Source organism: Haemaphysalis longicornis, unplaced genomic scaffold (genome assembly GCF_048455015.1).
Source record: "Haemaphysalis longicornis isolate Haplotype H1 unplaced genomic scaffold, Haemaphysalis longicornis Haplotype H1 scaffold_12, whole genome shotgun sequence".
Lineage (NCBI taxonomy): Eukaryota > Metazoa > Arthropoda > Arachnida > Ixodida > Ixodidae > Haemaphysalis > Haemaphysalis longicornis.
The window spans coordinates 54,302,790-54,321,570 of NW_027526225.1; the positions used below are offsets into that span (position 1 = coordinate 54,302,790).

Below are 18,781 nucleotides of genomic sequence, written 5' to 3' on the forward strand. Positions count from 1 at the left end.
AGTAAAACCCTAGTAATTCGGATTCTACGAAACTGGAGGGAATGTCCAAATTCACCAAGTGTCCAAATTATCTTGACAGCGGTCATAACAACCAAAAAATGCTTTCAACATCGCCAAACTTTTATTTCTTTAAAAAGTTGGTGATTCCGAGGTGGTGTGTGCAAGGAAGTCGCTATTTTGCAAACTTTGCTCGAGGTGGTTCAGTTTGCGAACGCTGTCTGGCGGAACCGTGCAAATTTCCTCTGGAATGTTCAACACATGTGCGGCCTCCTTCAGTGTGTGGTGCAGGTGTTCACCAACGTATCCCATCCCAATCTCGACGTTTTTTTAGGTGCGCCTTTGATTACTGCGAATCCCAATTAGTTGAAGTGTGGCCGCGGCGGAATTTGCCGCTCTTTTCCCGCCTGAACTCGATGGGCAGTCCGAATTAACGGAACGGCAGAGATTTTTCAGCCGTAGAACAATGCAGAATTTGGACGGGACCAGATGCTGCGTCCGAATTAACCAAAATTCCGAATTAAAGGAGCCATGAAGAGAAAATACAGCTTTGTTTAATTTGAGAGAACTAGGATTCAGTATCTCGCTCAGCTTCATTACAGCCACAAAAGATGCTTTTTTTAACGAAAAAAACGCAAGAAGTATTTAAAAAACTTTCAAATTTTGCGCCACAGTGACGTGTTATGAGCACGAATGACGTCATGCGGACCAGCAATAAAACATAATTTTCAGTGCGTTAACTGCACGTGAGCATTCAAGTGATGCGGTCAAATGGAACTAGAGGCCCCATTACAGACGTCCAGTCATGTGTCGTTGCGACAGGTCAGTTAGGCGGCCGCCAATTGCAGAAATAAGGTTCCGTGACGTCATAGAAAAGTTGCGGGAAATTGGCTAGGGGGTCGCGACTGCTTCACACGTTTTCTCTAATATCTCCATATTTGTTCGAAGATTGCGATGGTATTGGTATCATTGTTATCGGGACTAAGCAGTCTTTCTAATAAACCCAACTTGTATTTTGTCTTCATGGCTCCTTTAACGGGGTTCTGCTGTAATCATGTAGCCGCAATTGCATAGGTCCCCGGTGGATTTTGAAGTGGTGCCGGATGTTAAATCACGCAAAATGTATTGAATGCTGTAGCTTTATTTATACTAAACCACCGATGATGCAAAACAAAATGGATGGAAGGAGGAACTTTTGGGTTGGGGCTCAGCCATAGAAATGCCGCTCGCTGTTTCAGCACGTGGTTTCCCTCGTGGATCCCCTGGCTCAACAGCCTGTTCCTGAGCATCATCTTTGCCCCCCGGCATGAGAGGGTCGACGTGAGCTACCGGGTGTTCAACTACGAATGCAGGTTCAGGCAGCACGTCAACGAGTGGTCCATTCCGAGGTGAGCCCTTTTCACAAGCCCCCACCCACCCTGCTGGCTTAGAACTCCATACTTGGGGCGTCTCCTCCTTAGCAGCAATGTGTGAAAGCAGTAACGGATCGCTGTGCTTCTCGTAGAGTTCGCATATTTATTTATTTATTTATTCATAGAAACCTTACAGGCCCCAATGGAGGGCATAGAATAAGGGGGGCATTTGAAAACATAAAACAAGACAGGAACATCGTAACAAAATATATAAACACATTAAACATGTGTCAAAGTACAAAGTGATCACTTTTCGACCGTACAAGAACACTTGTGGCCGTTTAACGGCCACAAAACTTGTCTTAGCTTTGACTGCCCGCTGTGCTACGGAAGTGCACCACGGAAGTGCACCGTCGCTTTGCATGGTCTGAGCGTACAAGTCGGGGCTCGCGGTTTCGGCACAGCATTGACCCGAAACGAATACCTCTGAAGTGAGGGATGCGGCCTCCCTCTCATCTTTCCGACTTTGGCTTTCCAGGTTTTGCCTCATATTGGGTGATTGACTTTGGCACTGGCATCTAAAAGTGTCAACTTGTTCTCCACCCAAGCTGTGTCAATAGTGTGGTTGGTTATAAGGAAGCAAGGACATTGAACCAAAAGAAAGGGGCTGCAGGGACAAGGGAGCTAGCACAAAAAGGATGAGGGCAGAAGGACAGCGAAGAAGAGGAAGAGGACGTCGCAACACGGGTGTTGAGTCAGTGCAGAAAACGTGGATCGTGGACCTAGAATGAAATAGACATGGCGAAAGAAGAGAATGAAATTTGTTGCCAGTGTAATTGCACTAACATTTTCATCATTCAGCGCCGTAATGCGCTGCTTTTCTGAAGCACAATAGCGACATGAGTTGGGGCCGTAGTTATGTTGTTTCTCTTTGGTGCCTTGTAAATGTCCCAGGGAAAACACTGCCGTGGCACTGTGGAAGCTGAAGGAGTGGATTGACACCACACCCGGCGTCTATGTACACATTCCCGTGGAGATACGCTTCGTTCGAGCAGACGACATCTACCTGAGCCCCGCCTTTGGTCGTGACAGTTGCTACATCAACGTCATCATGTACAGGTGAGGAAGTTGGTAATGACAAGAATTGCACGGAGCAGCCTCTGAGACAGCCCACGTACTTACCGGGGTCTGCTCAGAGTGCTTCTGAACGCTTGACAACATGAATCCAAGCCAAGACTGCCCTGCAGGCTCACAATATTAAAGGGACCCTGCAACACTTTTTCCGACTCTTTTTCAAAATCTTAAATGCTGGCAGAACGTACTCAACCAACACACTCAGTACCTACAATAAGGGATCACAAAGTACCTCAGCCAAAAATTGCTACCCTATGCCAATCAGGTAACTTAGAAAGTTGTTAAAAAGATTTTTCTCTCTTTCCCGGTCTTGTGAGTTCTTCGGCCGCTGGAATTGCGTCATTACAGCGGTGTTCCAGTTATTGGCTGGCTTTCCTTCAGTTGTGGCAATGAACGCATTCGATAGCCGCTTTAAAGAGAAAGCCACAAAAGCAAAGCAGCAATGCAAGGCGTATCTGCTGTGACGAGGAAGTCGCACAGTGCCGCTCCATACCAGCGATGGAACTACATTTGAGCCCACTTATAACGGCCGCAGTTGCAACAAAAAAAAAACGGCACGACCATCATGGCATGCATTGAGGCAGTGGCATTTTCTTTCAGATATAACGAACTGGCGCGAGGGTGCAAATCAGGTACAGCGAACGACCGACCATCGCCCGACCGTGGCTGGTGTTCGCAGGCACCACTTGGTCGGCATGGGGATCACCACCCTTTTACAGCAGAACTAGTTGCTGCCAGTAAAGGAAAACCAGATGGGAAAAGAATGTAAGCAAAGACAGGAAGGGAAACAAGAAAAGATTGGCTCCAATCCACGCTGTGAAGGTGGTTGGAAAACAAAGCTTTTAACGACACCCACAAGTGGCTCTACAAAGAGCGAAACCCGAGATTCTGCCAGCCGTTACCTGGGATTCGGGGAGTCCCAAACGCAGGAGCATCGGCCACGGCCGGATTAGAGCGGCGGATGCCGCTACCACTGTAGCCCGGCTGTGAGTTGGAAGTGAGCGAAAACAGAGAGGAGCATGTTTCGAAGGGTGAGACAGCGGAACCTAGTCATCCTGACGTGCTAGCTTGGGGCTACACCCCCGCGCGACACAAGCGCAGACACCGAAACAATTCGGCATGTGAGCTTAGTGATTCTCATTTATACCAATTTAAACTAGTTAGTTTAGTAAGTTTGAGAATTGTGAGAAAGCTGAGGGAACTTTTATAGTCACTGTTGATCAGAACCAGTTGCTCCTTTTGCCTTTTGTAATACTTGTTAAAAGACAACCGAATTGGTATTCTCTGTCATCCTCTGCTTTTCCCTGGCCTGCTCTGTTGATGGGTTGAGGTCGAAATTAGTGCCCACATGCCCCGTCCATTGCTCTGGCAACAGCAACACAGCGCAGGCAGTATCCTTGCAGCCAGAGTATGGTCCCCCCCTCCCCCCCCCCCACAATCAGTCGTGCCCACAGCTTGTTAACACCCTTCCCTGTTAAGCAACTGGCTTGATTCAGCACCTTAGTGCATTTTTTCTGAGGCAGCTGACCCGGCTCGCACCTTTCCCATTCTGCCCTTCACCGGGCCCACTTTTCTTACATGTGGTTCTATTTTTGTGGCAGTGTTGCACTCGCACGAAGCGGCGAGATTGCCCCTCACGTTGGCGTTGTGTTGTTTCCCGTTGGCAGGCCGTACGGGAAGAAAGTGGCGTACGAGCGCTACTGGGCGGCTTACGAGAGCATCGTGAGGAGTCTCGGTGGACGGCCCCACTGGGCGAAGGTGAGCGGCAGCATCCACTCGGGAGCCCTGTGTGCACGCAAGGGTGAAGTTCAGCCCTCCCGTTACTGGCCTGTGCCTGGAGGGCGCCTACATTGCGAGAATTCACTCAGTTGGGCCGAGTGCTCGATCCAAGTGGGGTGGTATGGGGCGAAGTTCTGTCGGCGTTTATCACAGAATGCGCCTTGCTCTGGGCGAAATGAGTGTGCAAATAGTGCGACCACGAATGTAACTTTCTGCGTCACTCAACGCAGTTGCTAAGCGGCTAAGCCCTTGTGAAAAGCGAGGACACCCGTGTGGTCGAAACTCCACTGCAGCATTCCCCATAGCCCGGATGCAAGAAGAAAAAAGGACTAAGGCGATAGGGGAAAAGCAGCAAAGCGGTTGAGAAACAAAAAAAGGGGGCCGAGCATGAGGCTACCTGTTGCAGAAGAAAACGTTGCATGGCACGATAGATTGTTGTGCCAATGCAAGGGAGTCTACAGGGGCAGGGGCAGTAGTAGCTTTCAATCCTATGCTGGAACACCTGGCACCATCTACTGCGGTTCCTGGTTCGTTGACGCACGTTGCGAATCTTTGAGTTGTGAATCTGGCATAAAAAACAAGCACATTTCTCTTAATTTTTAACTTTAAACATTTGCAGCTGTGTTGAAATAAGTGTCGAATATAGACATTGTACCCTGTTTTAAGAGTTACTTTTAACTGCAAGCCGGCACTATATTCTGGTGCGTAAAAAGACAGAGCATGTTTCGGCTCCGTAGCTTCCACTGTGCACCAAAAGAACTTTAAACGGACACTGAAGTGAATTTGTCGAGCTCCCGGTTTTGCTTGCGCTGAGAATACTGGCTCAAATTACCACACTCTTCATCGTTTATCTGGTTGATAAGTTGGTAATTATTTTATAAAGCGCGAAATTAGAAAAACTACCATGTGTGGTCTGCGGCGGCCGCACCAACTAAAGGCTGTGACGACGGGAGGAGATGCACCTTGATTGGACGTTGTCCAAGGTTAGCATTCAAACAAGGTTTGGTTTCAGTTCTGTAAAACAACATGCTTGACATCCGACGGCATCGTCGGATGGGCATTCTCGATATCTCAGTAATCGTCGTACTGCGCTTCTGCCGTGTTGTCGGCTGTAAAATGCCTAAGATAAGCCTCCCAGCACGGCTTGGAATCGTAGCAGTCACTAGCCGAGGCCTACGCAGTGGATGAACGCCCTCCGTGTCACTGCAGACGCTCAAATGCCATGCGCTTTTTCCCCATATTCGGAGCTTACTTCACTCATGCCTTTATCGTAAAAAGCGTGTTCGCACTAGGCCAAGGGTCTGTTGATTCTGGCCTGTGCCCACTGCCCGCAAGTAGTCGGTGCTTGTGGCAACAGCATGCCAATGAGAACTCGCTTGTGCGTCAGTCTCAGCCTGTGCGCTTTCTTTGAACTAGCTCATGGAGCAGTGAACAATACGGCCCGAAAATGGTGAATTCAGTATAGAAAACATCGGCCAAAACTGTAAAGTCAACTTACAAAAAAAAAAAAATGCACCCTCGGGGATTTAAACTTGTGACTGGCAGAATAACATACCTAGCGCTCCAGACCACTCGGCCACGAGGCAGCGCAGGCAGCGTTGGAAATATAAGGTATATAATGTATAATGTATAACCAGTTTACACTTTTATTTAGTTTTAGCGTTTCAAACAGTTTAGGTGACTGTTTGTTGTATAGCGGTTGTGCAGTAAGCGTCCCCCAAATTTCCGCAATATCTCACGTCTAGCAATTGCATTTCTTAGACAGAAAAGCGTTCGCAGATGTGCTGTCATGCTGCTGACCGCTGTGCTTATTCTCCCAGTGCAAATAAGGACTTCCTGCTTGCTAGTTTTACACTGTACGGTAAAAGTTTCAGTTGATTTTATTTCCTTGGTACCTATATTGACTTCGCTGAGTGTTCTCCCACCTTCAAATGGCCTTATATCTTCTACTATAGCGTACCAGTCAGCGAAGCGTCGCATGTGCGCTTGTGTGGAGCGACCTTGACTTGGAGCTAGATACAGTGTACAAACTAACAAAGTATAGCAGGGCATATTCTTCCATTCACAAATGTGTCGTGGCTTCGTTTCAACTGAGCGAATGAATTTCGATGAACCGTCGGCGGCCGACGGATTAAACGCTTGGCCGACTGACTCAGTCAGAAGGTCGGCGAGCCATGCAGTAGCTTGAGTCAAGCCAAGTCATCTCGTCCTGACGTCACACGAAAATGCTACAGAAAATGGGCGAGGATGCAGAGAGGAGGACAGCATTTTCGAATTGATTTTTCTACTAAATAAATTTGCGTAAACACGCTCAGAATGGTCGAAACATGCCCTATGGACTCCGGAGTACAATTTGCACTAGTAATCCTGCAATGTTTACAAATCACTTCAGTGTCCCTTTAAGTGGAGTCACCATAATGGGGTGTAGTTGAGGTGTTTCTGATTTCCAATATGAACCCCAAATAAACTCTTCCCGCTCATCCTGCGCCGCGCTTTGATGCTAGAAGTATGACGGCATATAAGGACACCTAACTTGACGGTGTTGAAAGGAGCCATGAAGAGAAAATGCAAGTTGGTTTTATTCGAAAGATTTCGTGTTTTATAGTGCCCCCAGCGCTTGTCCGGATACAAACGGTGCTTTATTCACTGAGAAATTAAACAATTTAGGTTAAAATTTTGATTTTCCCACTCAATCGTGCGTTTTCGTGGTCCCAAGTGACATCACGGGAACCGACCGCTCTGCAGCCTAGAGTACCTTCATTCACGCATCCGCCGTACAGGGTAGAGACACGTAACGCTGGCGCCGCCATGTTCGGTTGCTCGCTCGCCGCCGAAGCAAGTCATTGTGTCAAAACCGCGCTAAAATTATCGCCGCAACGCGGTTTACTGAAGAAGTTTGAATCATATTGTCTGTTTCGCGTTGCTAGGTCTCGTGGGAAACGAAAAGAATAACGCGTTGAGCCCGTTGGCCCAATTGCGGCGGCACGGGACCGTTCAAAGGTTGTCTCCACCCTGTACAGCGGTGTTGGTTTGTTCCCGCGTTTCTTTACGTTCCGTAACCTAGATGGCGCCACCATACCGTGGCAAGCGTTTGGTTTGTTTTTGCCCGCATTTAAACCTGGCTTGTTTTTGTTCTGGGAGAAAATATTCGTTCCCTGAAACAGTGCTCGCTCGACAAATGGGGTCATGTAAGACACCGTTGCTTGCGTCAATCGGCCAGTGTCGTCTGAGACAACCCCAAGCCCCGTAGTGCTGTGCAGCTAAACCAAAGCATGCTGTGCGCAGTACGAACAGCAGAACGCATCAGTGCTTCTATGTTTACATGTGCTTTCGTAACTTCCACTGTTTGTCCCATCATTCTTATTGCTTTGTAAAGAATGTGCCCTAAATTTAAGCGCAAATCGCTCGTTCGTCTAGTTTGTAAGCTCTACCTAATTTGCGTCTGCTTCTGCCAGCCTCCGCCAATCGCAGAGCTTAGCCCATGTGACACCACAGGTTCTGTTGCGGGAAATGAGCTGGTGGGTCGCATGACCATTCCCGTTTTTCCTAATTATGTAGCTTATTTGAGCGAAGTTTACGTTAAAAGTGGTGTCAGTATGATTCTAACGACACAATCTTTTGAATGAACCAAACTTGTGTTTTCTCTTCATGGCTCCTTTAAGATGCAGACCTCATCCACACCAAAATAAACTCTCTGAAGCTGTGAAATACAGCACTTAGGCATTGAGTGTGAGCTGAGAACATGGCAGTAGGGTTTTACCTTTTCTTTTTATATTTCATTCACTGTGAATTTTACTACCACTCTGTGATGTTTTCTTTTTGAATGAGATAAAAGTTACTGGTTAACATTCATACTTTATGATGTCATATTTTATAAGGTGCTTTTTAGAGGGTGACAGCAACTGGGGAAGTGGTGTCAGCACTTGTTGACGTAAAATAGTCTTCTGTGTCACTCAGGGAATTTATAAAAGGACTCGGGCAAAACCTGGAAAACTCGGGGAATTCAAAAATGTCAACTTGGTACACACCCTGCTTTCGACATCCCGTGAATGTGCCGCGACGCACACCGATTCCGCCGCAGCCGTCACCGAGATGAACGGCGAAACTGTGGTTCAAGCGCATACGTTTGCCGGCTGTGAAGATGAGCTGTGCACCAGCAATGGTCGCACCATTCAAGCGCATCTTGAACCCGACTTCATCTCGTCGCAAGAGTTGAATGTGACTGCCGCCACTGTTCACAAGAGTCGCTTGGTTCTGTGCCGGCCACCGAACGCAAGTGTGGGCTGGCGGAGGGAGCTTGGCAGTGGCGGGCTCGGGCGAGCTTCTGCTGGTGCAAGCTTCAGCGCTGCTTGGCACACAGCTGTGCCATCAGTGCTTTCAGCCGGCAGTAGCGGTAGTGCCGGAAACCAGGCTTGGCCTTGCCGTGAAGGTGGCTTTACGTTGTTCCGCATGGGGTGCCTCAGGAGCTCAGTGGTCGCCGCCGAGAGAGGAAGGAAGCCAGGTTTTTGAGCTCGACTTGAGGTCCGTTCAGGCAGTAAAGAGCATTGGGAAAGGTGCTACTGCCCTGACAGGTGAATGTGCCCTACAGGCGCCTCCATCAGAAGACGTTTCAGGGGCACCTGAAAGTTAAATTCCGGCCTGTAGCAAGCAAATCTGCCACTGTCGTGTGTGCTGATGCTCCTGCCGCTGTGAAAGGCGTGTACACTGACGAAGAGTATCACGGTGGTTTATGATGGTACTTGGATGACACAGTAGCCACACTGGTGTAGGGGCTGGGATCGAATTTTACAGTGGCCCAGTGCGGGACTTTTTGGTCCTCTCGAACTGTGTGGCTTTGGCACGTTGGGGCCAAGGCCAGGTGACAGCGACCACGAGAAGGGGAGGCAGAAAAACACGGAGGGGAAATGTGGCCAGACGGAGATGGAGGCCGCACTTGTGCTCTTCCATTGTTCCCTGGACAAACACGGTCTTCGTTGCCGGACATACCTGGTGCCGTGTGAAGACGGAACCTACGGGTTCATCCAGTTCGTGAACCACATGAAAAAAAAGGATGGGGACGAGCCTGTGTTCTGTGACCGAGACTGGGTGGACGAGGGGGCCTGATGCAAGACCTCATCAAAAGACTGACCGGCGAGCCCTGAGAGGGAGCGACAATGTGCAAGACATGCAGAGGGCAGTCATGGCCACTTTTCACCATGTCACCTCCTGCGGGGTTGGCAAGTTGGTGCAGGCATTGAGCAGCAGAAGCAGCAAAGGATGAACCGTATCCTGCTCACAAGTACAAGCTGAAGCCACACGTGGCTGCTGCCACGTGTTGCCAGTTTTCCAGAGGCTCTCCGAGCCTCAGTTGCTCGAGCGCTGCAAGGGGGAGAAGGGGGAGAAGGCAGGAAAGCGGTTGTTGACTAGCGGTGTCAATAGAAGGTAATTTTCTTGGTTGCAGTCCGATCAGAGGAGATGGTGTTTGACGTGCTGTATAAAGTTGCTCGTGTTTCGTTCTTTTTTTTTTTTTTTGTCCCGGGTCAGCGATTACGGCTTTTTCTTCTTTCTTTCGGTCATCTTCTGTAGAACATACAGTTCTACCTCAAAGGAAGAGAACTGAGACTATGGAAGATTTCTGGGCATTTGGGTGGTAGGAATCGAATTGTAGGTAGCGGCCGGTATGAGTGGGTTTCCTGTACACCGTGAAATTTAGTCGATATGGCTGTCTTTTTATCAAAACGTCAAGGAATGAACGAAAACTTGAAAGTGTGCTGAACCTGTAACCACTCTGCAATGGCCCAAGCAGTGGGCCATTGCTGCCAAACTGCATTGCTGCCAAACTGCATTGCTGCCAAACTGCACTGCACCAAAAACAGATTTTATCTAGGTCAATTTGTAATGTCAGCCTTTCAGAATCGTCTCGGATCTCTCTGTAGAAAACACTATCGTCTGCATATACTGTACTTGAGGTTAAGCGGCCTTTACTGCAGCCTTTACTGCGGAGCTGATGCAAGGAATGTTACGCTACAGCAACACGGATCACCGAAGAACGGCGGCGTGCCACCCCCAAACGAACGGACTAACGAAACGTCTGAACAAGACAATCGCAGATATGCTGTCTATGTATGTCGACGTTGAACATAAGACTTGGGACAAAGTGCTCCCGTATGTTACATTTGCGTACAACACGGCTATCCAGGAAACTACGCAGATGACACCGTTCGAGCTTGTCTACGAAAGACGGCCGACTACGATGCTTGACGCCATGCTTCCGCATGTAGAAGACGACGACCTCAACCCCGACGTCCAAGGATACCTTCAGCGTGTGGAGGAGGCCCGCCAGCTCGCTCGAGTTCGTACAATGGACCAGCAGCTGGTGGATGCCGGGCCCTGCAACAAACTCCGACGCCAAGACGCCGAGTACCACCCAAGAAATCGTGTGTGGGTTTGGACTCCCATCTGACGACACAGACTTAGTGAGAAGCTTCTGCGACGGTATTCCGGATCCTACGAAATTCTACGACGTGTCGGCCAACTTACCTACGAGGTGATCCCAGATGGTTTTTCCAGAACATCACGACGACGCACACGGCCCGAAGTCGTCGACGTGGTTCGCCTGAAACCTTACTACACAAGATGACAGACGTTTTTGTTGTTTGTTCGGACTGTCTTTTATTTTAACATCGGGTCGATGCACTCTTAGAGGGGGGTAATGCCGCGAACCATGCATTGGGTTTGTTTTGTTTTTGCCGACCAGCTGCGCGGGGCTGTTATCTGTGTTATCTGTGTGCCAAGTGAAGCCCGTGTTCCATTCTTTATTTTTATGCCGCACGTGTTATCTCTTTTGATAAGGAGAGCATTTCAAACTAGGGTCAACAGTCTAGAAATATCTTCTTTGATCTACAGAGTTCTGGATGAAATAGGCGGTTCGAGAAACACTCGCACCCAAAGATAAATTCTCGCAGAGCAGACGCCGCGGCATTCGACTCGCCGACACACACCTGCACAAGTCGCTTTTTTGGCGGCTGCTTCGTTACCTGTGTATTCTTTGAGTTGTTAGGGGAGCACAAGTTTGCTCCAATAAACGGGTTTTCCTTCAAGACAACTGTGTCGTCTTTGGCTTAGTGACAATACAAATCTAAAATAAAAGTGGTCTGAGGACCGACCCTTCGGGTACACCGGATGACACGGAGATGTTTGTTGGTGAAACACTATTAATTAAATCCTTTTGGGGCTTTTTGTGACCCAAGGGAATTTTTAGGGGTGTTTTTCTCAAAAGAAAGTACTATGTATGCTTCTGCACCGCAAGATTCAGGAAGCTGCTGCTAATGTGTGACTGATTGTTGGGTTTAATGTGCCAAAACAATACCACGGCTATGAGGCACAACATAGTGGAGGGCTCCGGATTAATTTTGACCACATGGGGATCTTTAAGGGGGTCATGCGGACAAAATAAAAGTTTGTTTTATCCGAAAGATTTTGTGTTTTACAGTGCTCCAGCACTGGTTTGGTAGCAAACGATGCCATATTCACTTAAAAAATAATCAATTTAGGTTAAAATTTTGATTCTCCTGCCAAATCGTATGTTTTTGTGACGTCATGAAGTCATGAGGGCGGGTATTCAAACGAGCTTCCAGTGCGTCATTACGCTCTACAGCCTTGCCTAACGTCAGTTCTTCCAGATGGTGCTGCCATAGTCATCCGTGGACCGTTGTCCGCCGTTGCTTTGTTTTTTACTATTTGCCTTGTCTTGTTTTTGTTACGGTAAAAAGTAATCATTTCATGAAACATGGGGTATGCTCAACAAACAGGGTCACGTAAGACAACGTTGCTGTGCAGCTAGAACGAGCTTAGCCCGCCCAGTACCAACAACCGGGCGCATCGGTACATCTGTGTTTACGTGTATTTTCATAACTTTCATTGTTTACCCCGCCATTCTTACTGCTGTAAGATGAATATGCATTACATTTAGGCGCAAATAGCTCATTCGGCAAGCGTGTAAGCCCTGCCTCATTGGCGTTTGCTTTTGCTGGCCTCAGCCAGTCGCATGGCTGTGCATATAACGTCACATGTTCTAGTGCAGGAAATGAGCTAGTAGGCCACATGGCTAGTGGGTGTAACTTGGAAGAGTTACAAGGGATTTACACCCACTGGATTTTCAGAAGGTGCATGTGAGCTCCTCCAATTGTCCAGTTCTATTCACTTTCATCGCCCGTAGCTAGAACAAAGCCAAAGGCTGTGCTGTTACACAGCATTGGATTATCATGTGCTTGAACACCCTTTTGGGTTTTACCAGGTCCAATCAGCGACCCCACTGTGTCCGGTCTGTGTGCTGGCTGCCCAGTTTCGGCTGCGTCGAAACGCATCACGGGGCTTTTAGCACCTCGCGTATAGTGATGCTGCAGGTGCACAATTAGGAATCAGCCACACTAACCACTAATTCCTTGTTTGAGCAGCAGTGTAGTGTCGCAAAACAAGAATAGCATCTGCACATGCAGCGCCATTCGGCCAGATGTGCATATACTCTTAGTGCAAAGTAGCATTTGCTTATTAATCTCGTATTTACACTGCAGCCTGTCTGGGGCGTCAGTGTATATTATGTAGCAAGGTATCCGGTATTGCACTGTGGCACAACACAGCGGGGGGGGGGGGGGGGGGGGGGGGGGGGGGGGGGGGGGGGCAGCGGGGAGGGCTGTCTCATGTTTCGTGTGTCTTCTAGCAGACACCGAAAGGCCCAAAAGCTGCTGAAAGGCCTTTCAAAAGGGCAAAAAAAGACATACTGCTCGCAATAGATCTCTTATCTGAGTTGGCCTAAATTTCTTCTACATCATATTTGTAGTTACTTTTGGGTGCCAAGTTTTTTTTTTTTTTAATTGCTGTAATCTGGGAACAGTTTGGTTATTGTGGTAAGTATATAGTTTTGGGAAGGGATTAGGCTGTTAATAGCATAGGAATCAAAGCAGGCAAAAGAAAAGAAAAAAAAAACATTTTTCAAAACATTATTGCAGCACAACATATGCTGGCAATGTGATCATTGCGACCTTGGTGCCTTTTTTTATTGTTTAATTTTCGGATGAAGTTCAAGCACTCTTGTATGGCAGTGCCTTATGTATGGGCTGCAAGGCAAATGCTTAAACTTGCTCCATTGATTTCGTATGTAACAGTGCATGAGCTAAAATGGTTAAGTACAGGATGTGTTGTGTATAAGATGACTCCCTTTACTGATTTTCTTGTTTTATTTTTCGTTCTTCTTGTGTCTTGCCAGGCCTATGATGCTACCGGAAAGGAGTTTCGAGAGATGTACCCCAACTTCTCCAAATGGTGTGCAATCCGTGAGAAACTGGACCCCAACGGAATGTTCCTGAACCCATACATGGAAAGGGTTTTGAGCTCGTAGAGTTCTTCACCGAGCTCCCACTGCAGTTCATCTTTGACCATTCCAAACTGAAATGGGCTTTTTTAGTAGCTTGCTAACGCCGCGCCCGTAAAAGCCGCTACACAGATGGTTTTCATTTTCTTTTCAAATAAAGAAGCGAAGAACAAAAGAACAGGCCAAAGTTGGTTCGTCTCTCGCGACCGCTCAATGGCGGTCTTGTAACGTCTGCGTCAGCCGTGCTACTCCTCTCTCTCTGTACGGCTTCTTTCACGGCGCCTGCGACCTCCGCGTCGACCTTGCGTGGATCAGCTCAGCTGTGTCAACAGCGCTAGCCGGCGCCCCTTCGCGCCGCGCGGGTTTCTTTGACTGCGCGCTTCGCGCTTCCGCCGCGAGGGGGACCAGCGTCGGCGCCGACGTCTGCTCCGTTCGTCTGCTTTCAGGTGTTGGCGTATTGTGCGTCGCGTGTGTTCCGTTACTTTTGGCGTCGTGTTATCGCTACATTGTGTGCCAGAACGATTGTGCCGTGTGTTTATCGTCGCGGAAACGACGCAGCCCGGGACCCGCTAGCGACGGGTGGCGGCCCCGCAACTCCGACAAGGTGGGTTTTATTTCGCCTTGCGACTCGTTTCCGCCGCACGCGGCGGCCGCAGCCGGTGGTTACCCCGCGACGAGCAGCTTGCTTGCGGCGGTGGTTGGGGGGGAGAGCGGTTATCCGACGTCAACATTGGTGTCCCCGATTCCGAAACGAGTTGCCGCTGCTCTTCTGTTTGCGACGGCCTCTCTCGCGGGGACATTCCGTAAGGGTGACGGGGAAGTTGTCGGTGAAAACTCTCCCTCGGCGCGCTGATGCCGCCGATGCCGGCGGCGCAATCGACGCGCCCCAATTGCCCGATTAAGAGGAGACGCACACTGCGCGGCCTCCGGAACGAGCGCACCCCGCTGAAAACCCGGCCGACCTTTCGCCGCCTGATAACCGTGTTTGGAGACCGTTTTCTTCTCGTCGTCGACGCGCCTTGATTTCCTCCCGACGCCTGGAAGCGTGCGCCGTGCCAGCGTCGTCGAGCCCACGGAGAGAAGATGAAGCGCACGGAACGACGAGGCGCGACAGTTCTTGGAGGTCGGGAGAGGAGGAGGAAAGCAAAAGGGAGGGAAGGGTAGACGCGAGCGATGCTTGTGACGTCACGGGCATTATGGAGCCCTTCGTACAGGGCGAAGCAGCTTCGTTTCTTGCGGAATCCCGCAGCGCGCGTGGCGTGCGTGACTTCAATGCCAACGGTCTCGCAGAAGACTCGTATGCCACGCGCGGGATTATTCGGTCCTCACTCGACGAGTGCTCCCTGCGAGGCACGTGCTCACCAAGCTGGCTTTCGCTAAACTGGCCGTCGGATCCCGCTGGCTGCGAGGAAGAGCGCCCGGAGAGGTTCCAACGCGTCGCTAATGTCGTCGGAAGTATATGCGGCCATCTACTTCAGAAGCGGGAGATACGTCGCCGACCTTCCGTCAAGGCGCGCTGAGTGCGCGTTCTCTGCAATGACCGATATATTTCCGCTCCGCATGGACGTATCGCTGAAAAGGCGTTCGATCTGTCTGCGGTTATCAGCGTTGGGGAGAAGATTACGATCGCTATTCAGCGTGAATTCAAGCGATCTGGTCGCGCGCGACACTTCCACAACGAGTTTCGGCGCAGGCCTTTCCAAGCAGATTCGGGGAATTTCGGTGGAGTCGAGGCCTTGGCCAAGTATCCATCGCTCAAGGCTGCGTAGGGTCAGAAGCATAGCTCGCAATCGTCTACAGTCCCGCGAAAACTTGTCAACCTATTTGTCTCTTGAAACATACCGCACGATGTGGTGCTCCGAGGCGCCACAAAAGTGCGCGCTTCTCACGGGTTGTGAATGTCCAGTTGAATGCGTGGGACGCCGAGCTTCCGCCTTCCGTTTTCGACGATCTGCTTTGCAATGTGCCTCCCTCAGCCCTTTCGAATAGCTGCTCGTTATTGCCGAACGGGACTGTTGACGACCGTGGTGAATTTCGCCACTTCAGCTGCCTTCTTCCGCTCCCTTCACCTACGATCTTCTGGCGTGGACCTCTCGCTACTGCCCAGTTGTTCGCGCAATGGAACGCTTCCCAATGAGCCGTTTCGCTGTTACAGACGCCGACGCCGGCTTTTTTCTTCTTTTTTTTTCGCACAATGTAGCACAATATAGAGTTTGTTGCCAGGCCGCGCAGTTGCAGACACGCACGCTCATTCGACGGAGTGCTACGACCTGCTGCTGCCTGGGAGTGAACGAGGAGGTAGCAGTGCGCGTGTCGAGCCAACACCAAGGTGTTGGTCGAGCTCTACGCTTCGCTCAAGGCTTTCCGTGGCTTCTACGTAGCAAATTTGGAAGGGCGGGTCTTTGTCCTCTTCCGCCCGCACTTCGGCGTGATTGCGTCCTTTGGAAGCAACTGAATCTTCGTTGAACTTTTAGGTCAGTTGGTCTACAATCACGTTAAAAAATGTGCGCTGTTCGTTTTTATTGGTCCCAGCGTCCGATCCGCAACTCGTGGTCCCCAGTCTCAGAAAAAAAAAAAAAGTAGCCGTGGGTGTCTATTTATATATTTTTTTCTTGGGGGGGGGGGGGGGGGGGTTCTATGGTTGTGCCTCTCCAGTCTCTTTTGAGCTATTTCCGGAGTGTGAGAGATAGCGAAGAGTTGTTTACACGCGGACTTAGCCGTGAATGCAACTCTCGCATCAAATAATAAAAGGAAACTCCGATGTCTCCGCATAGGATCTTTATGGCGTCAATGTCATCACCAGCAGTGCCCACACACCCCTGTGCTTTAAAATTCTCGCGGCAGCAAATTCCCCCGGTTGTTCACGTGGCGATCCGGCCTCTAATGTCCGCCCATCTGTTCCTGGGCGGTCTAATTATTGCGGGATGGATGTTGACTTTTGACCCGCCGCGGCGGCCCAGCGGCAAAGGCGTTGTGCAGCTGACGGCCCCGGCCGTGTTTCTGACGGAGGCGGAAAACGGAAACGCCCGTGTGTCGGCGCATGTAAACAGGTCGTGATTAGCCGCCGCTTCCTCCGTTTGCAAAGCCTGTTCAGCAAATAATCTCGCTGCTAAACTACCGTGCGATTCTGCCCCTGAACCTGTTAGAGCTGAGGGGACCAGCTGTGACTTTCGCATGGATTAGAAAATTTAAGTGTACTGTTGGGCGAGTTGGTAGTTCATTGTAAAAGATGCTACAGCGCGAAATAAAACACGGACACGGAAAGACGATGGGACGAGCGCTGACTTCCAACTAAATTGAATACGATGAACCTTGCACCTTTTATATACACATTCTTCATGTTAACATAACTACAAAAAAAATCTAATCTCTAGTATTACACAACCATATCAACGCGCGTTCAATGCACTTGGCACAATCCATACAGACAACAATTCACGTCAAGCGCAATCAGCACGTGTTCAAAAGAAAGTCTATCTCTCTCTCTTTTTTTTTTTTTTTTTGACAACGCAATAGACGCCCGGCTTACACATTTACTGCCATGCCTTAAAATTTCGTGCGCTTCAATGGAACCCCGCTTCCAAGCTTCTCCCGAATGTGTGTCCTCTGATCGGTCGCTTGGCTGCGTGGAGCGACCGCAGTCAGTGCGTGCTCGACGGTGCCTTCCTGATCGCCACCAGCTGGGAACGAGGCGGCTTTCACAATGTCATTTGGCGCTTCAAGTCTCATTGCTGTCGCTGGTTACAGCGCGTGCGTTCTTGCAATTTCTCTCCTCGTGTACGCGTCTTCCAAGGCTGGATTCCGCCGCGTTCTTCACACGTACAGCAAATCCTCGTTAAAACGAAATCGCTTTTTTTTTCTTTCGAAATTTCGCTTGATTCGAACTGTACCTGCTGCAGTGTATATATAGGGAGCACATGATACTCTCTTTTAAACAAAGTATCGCTTATGACGAGGCCAACTAATTCCTGTCGTGAAAAGTGGGGGCTTTATTATAGCTAACCACTAAACTTTTCCACCTGAATTCCGCCGCACGTTTTGCGATGCACGGGACGAGCCATGGGCCTCTCTCCCAAGCAGTCATCCGTCCTGGGCTGGTTCCATCGTATATACGATGTACAGACCGGGTCTCAGTTGGCGCAAATTTTAAACCCGACCCTCCTATCATCATCAGCAGCCTATCCACGCCCACTGCAGGTCAAAGGCCTCTCCCATGGACCTCCATTTATCCCGGTCCTGTGCTAACTGCGTCTGATTTACCCCCGCAAACTTCTTAACCTCATCTGCCCATCTAACTTTCTGCCGCCCCCTGACACGCTTGCCTTCTCTAGGGATCCACTCTGTTACCCTCGACCAACGGTTATCTTGCCTTCGCATTACATGCCCTGCCCACGCCCATTTCTTCTTCTTAATTTCTACTAATATGTCTTTAACACGCGTTTGTTCCCTGACCCACTCCGCTCTCTTCTTGACCCTTAAAGTTACACCTATCATCTTCCGTTCCATTGCTCGCTGAGTCGTCCTCAATTTAAGTTCTACCCTCTTAGTGCGCCTCCAAGTTTCTGCCCCGTAGGTGAATACCGGTAAGATGCAGCTGTCATACACTTTCTTCTTCAGCGACAATGGTAGGGTGCTATTCATTATCTGAGAATGTCTGCCGTATGCACTCCACCCCATTCTTATCCTTCTAATTATCTCTGCCTCACGGTTGGGATCCGGGGTCACTGCTTGGCCCAAGTAGATATATTCGCTTACCACTTCCACTGCCTCTCTACCTAACTCAAACCGCTGCGCTCTCCCGAGGTTATTGATCATTACTTCAGTTTTCTGCATATTAATTTTCAGGCCCACGGTTCTACTCTGTTCGTCTTGTGCGGAAAGCATGCTTTGCAATTCGTCCCCCGAGTTACTTAGCAAGGCAACGTCATCAGCAAATCTGAGGTTACTTAGGTATTCTCCATTAACTCTTACTCCCACGTGTTCCCAGTCCAGTTTTATGAATACTTCGTGTAAGCATGCTGTGAATAACATTGGGGAGATTGTGTCTCATTGTCTGACGCCCTTAAATGTATTTTACTGCTCTCCTTATGGAGGATGATGGTAGCTGTGGACCCATTGTAAATATCCTATAGTATTCTTACGTAATGCTCGTCTACACCCGGATTCCGCA

At 49.4% G+C, this 18,781-nt stretch overlaps 2 protein-coding genes across 3 annotated transcripts in view; both read left to right on the plus strand.

Moving 5' to 3' along the window:
• Nucleotides 1-13,777, plus strand: part of LOC144162672 (L-gulonolactone oxidase-like) — a 31,789-nt gene extending 18,012 nt beyond the window's left edge. The window contains exons 8-11 of one of the 2 annotated variants that reach the window (XM_077693301.1): nt 1,236-1,385; nt 2,304-2,468; nt 4,151-4,241; nt 13,507-13,777. In XM_077693301.1, coding sequence (XP_077549427.1) covers nt 1,236-1,385; nt 2,304-2,468; nt 4,151-4,241; nt 13,507-13,638 — 538 coding nt within the window. In that variant the 3' untranslated portion in view covers nt 13,639-13,777. The remainder of the gene's footprint in view (nt 1-1,235; nt 1,386-2,303; nt 2,469-4,150; nt 4,242-13,506) is intronic. The other variant, XM_077693300.1, reaches the window with a different exon arrangement.
• A 258-nt stretch (nt 13,778-14,035) lies between these two features.
• LOC144162671 (cAMP-dependent protein kinase catalytic subunit 1-like) overlaps nt 14,036-18,781 on the plus strand; it is a gene marked incomplete in the record, with an annotated part of 437,842 nt that continues 433,096 nt past the window's right edge. The window contains 1 exon segment of the mRNA XM_077693296.1: nt 14,036-14,215.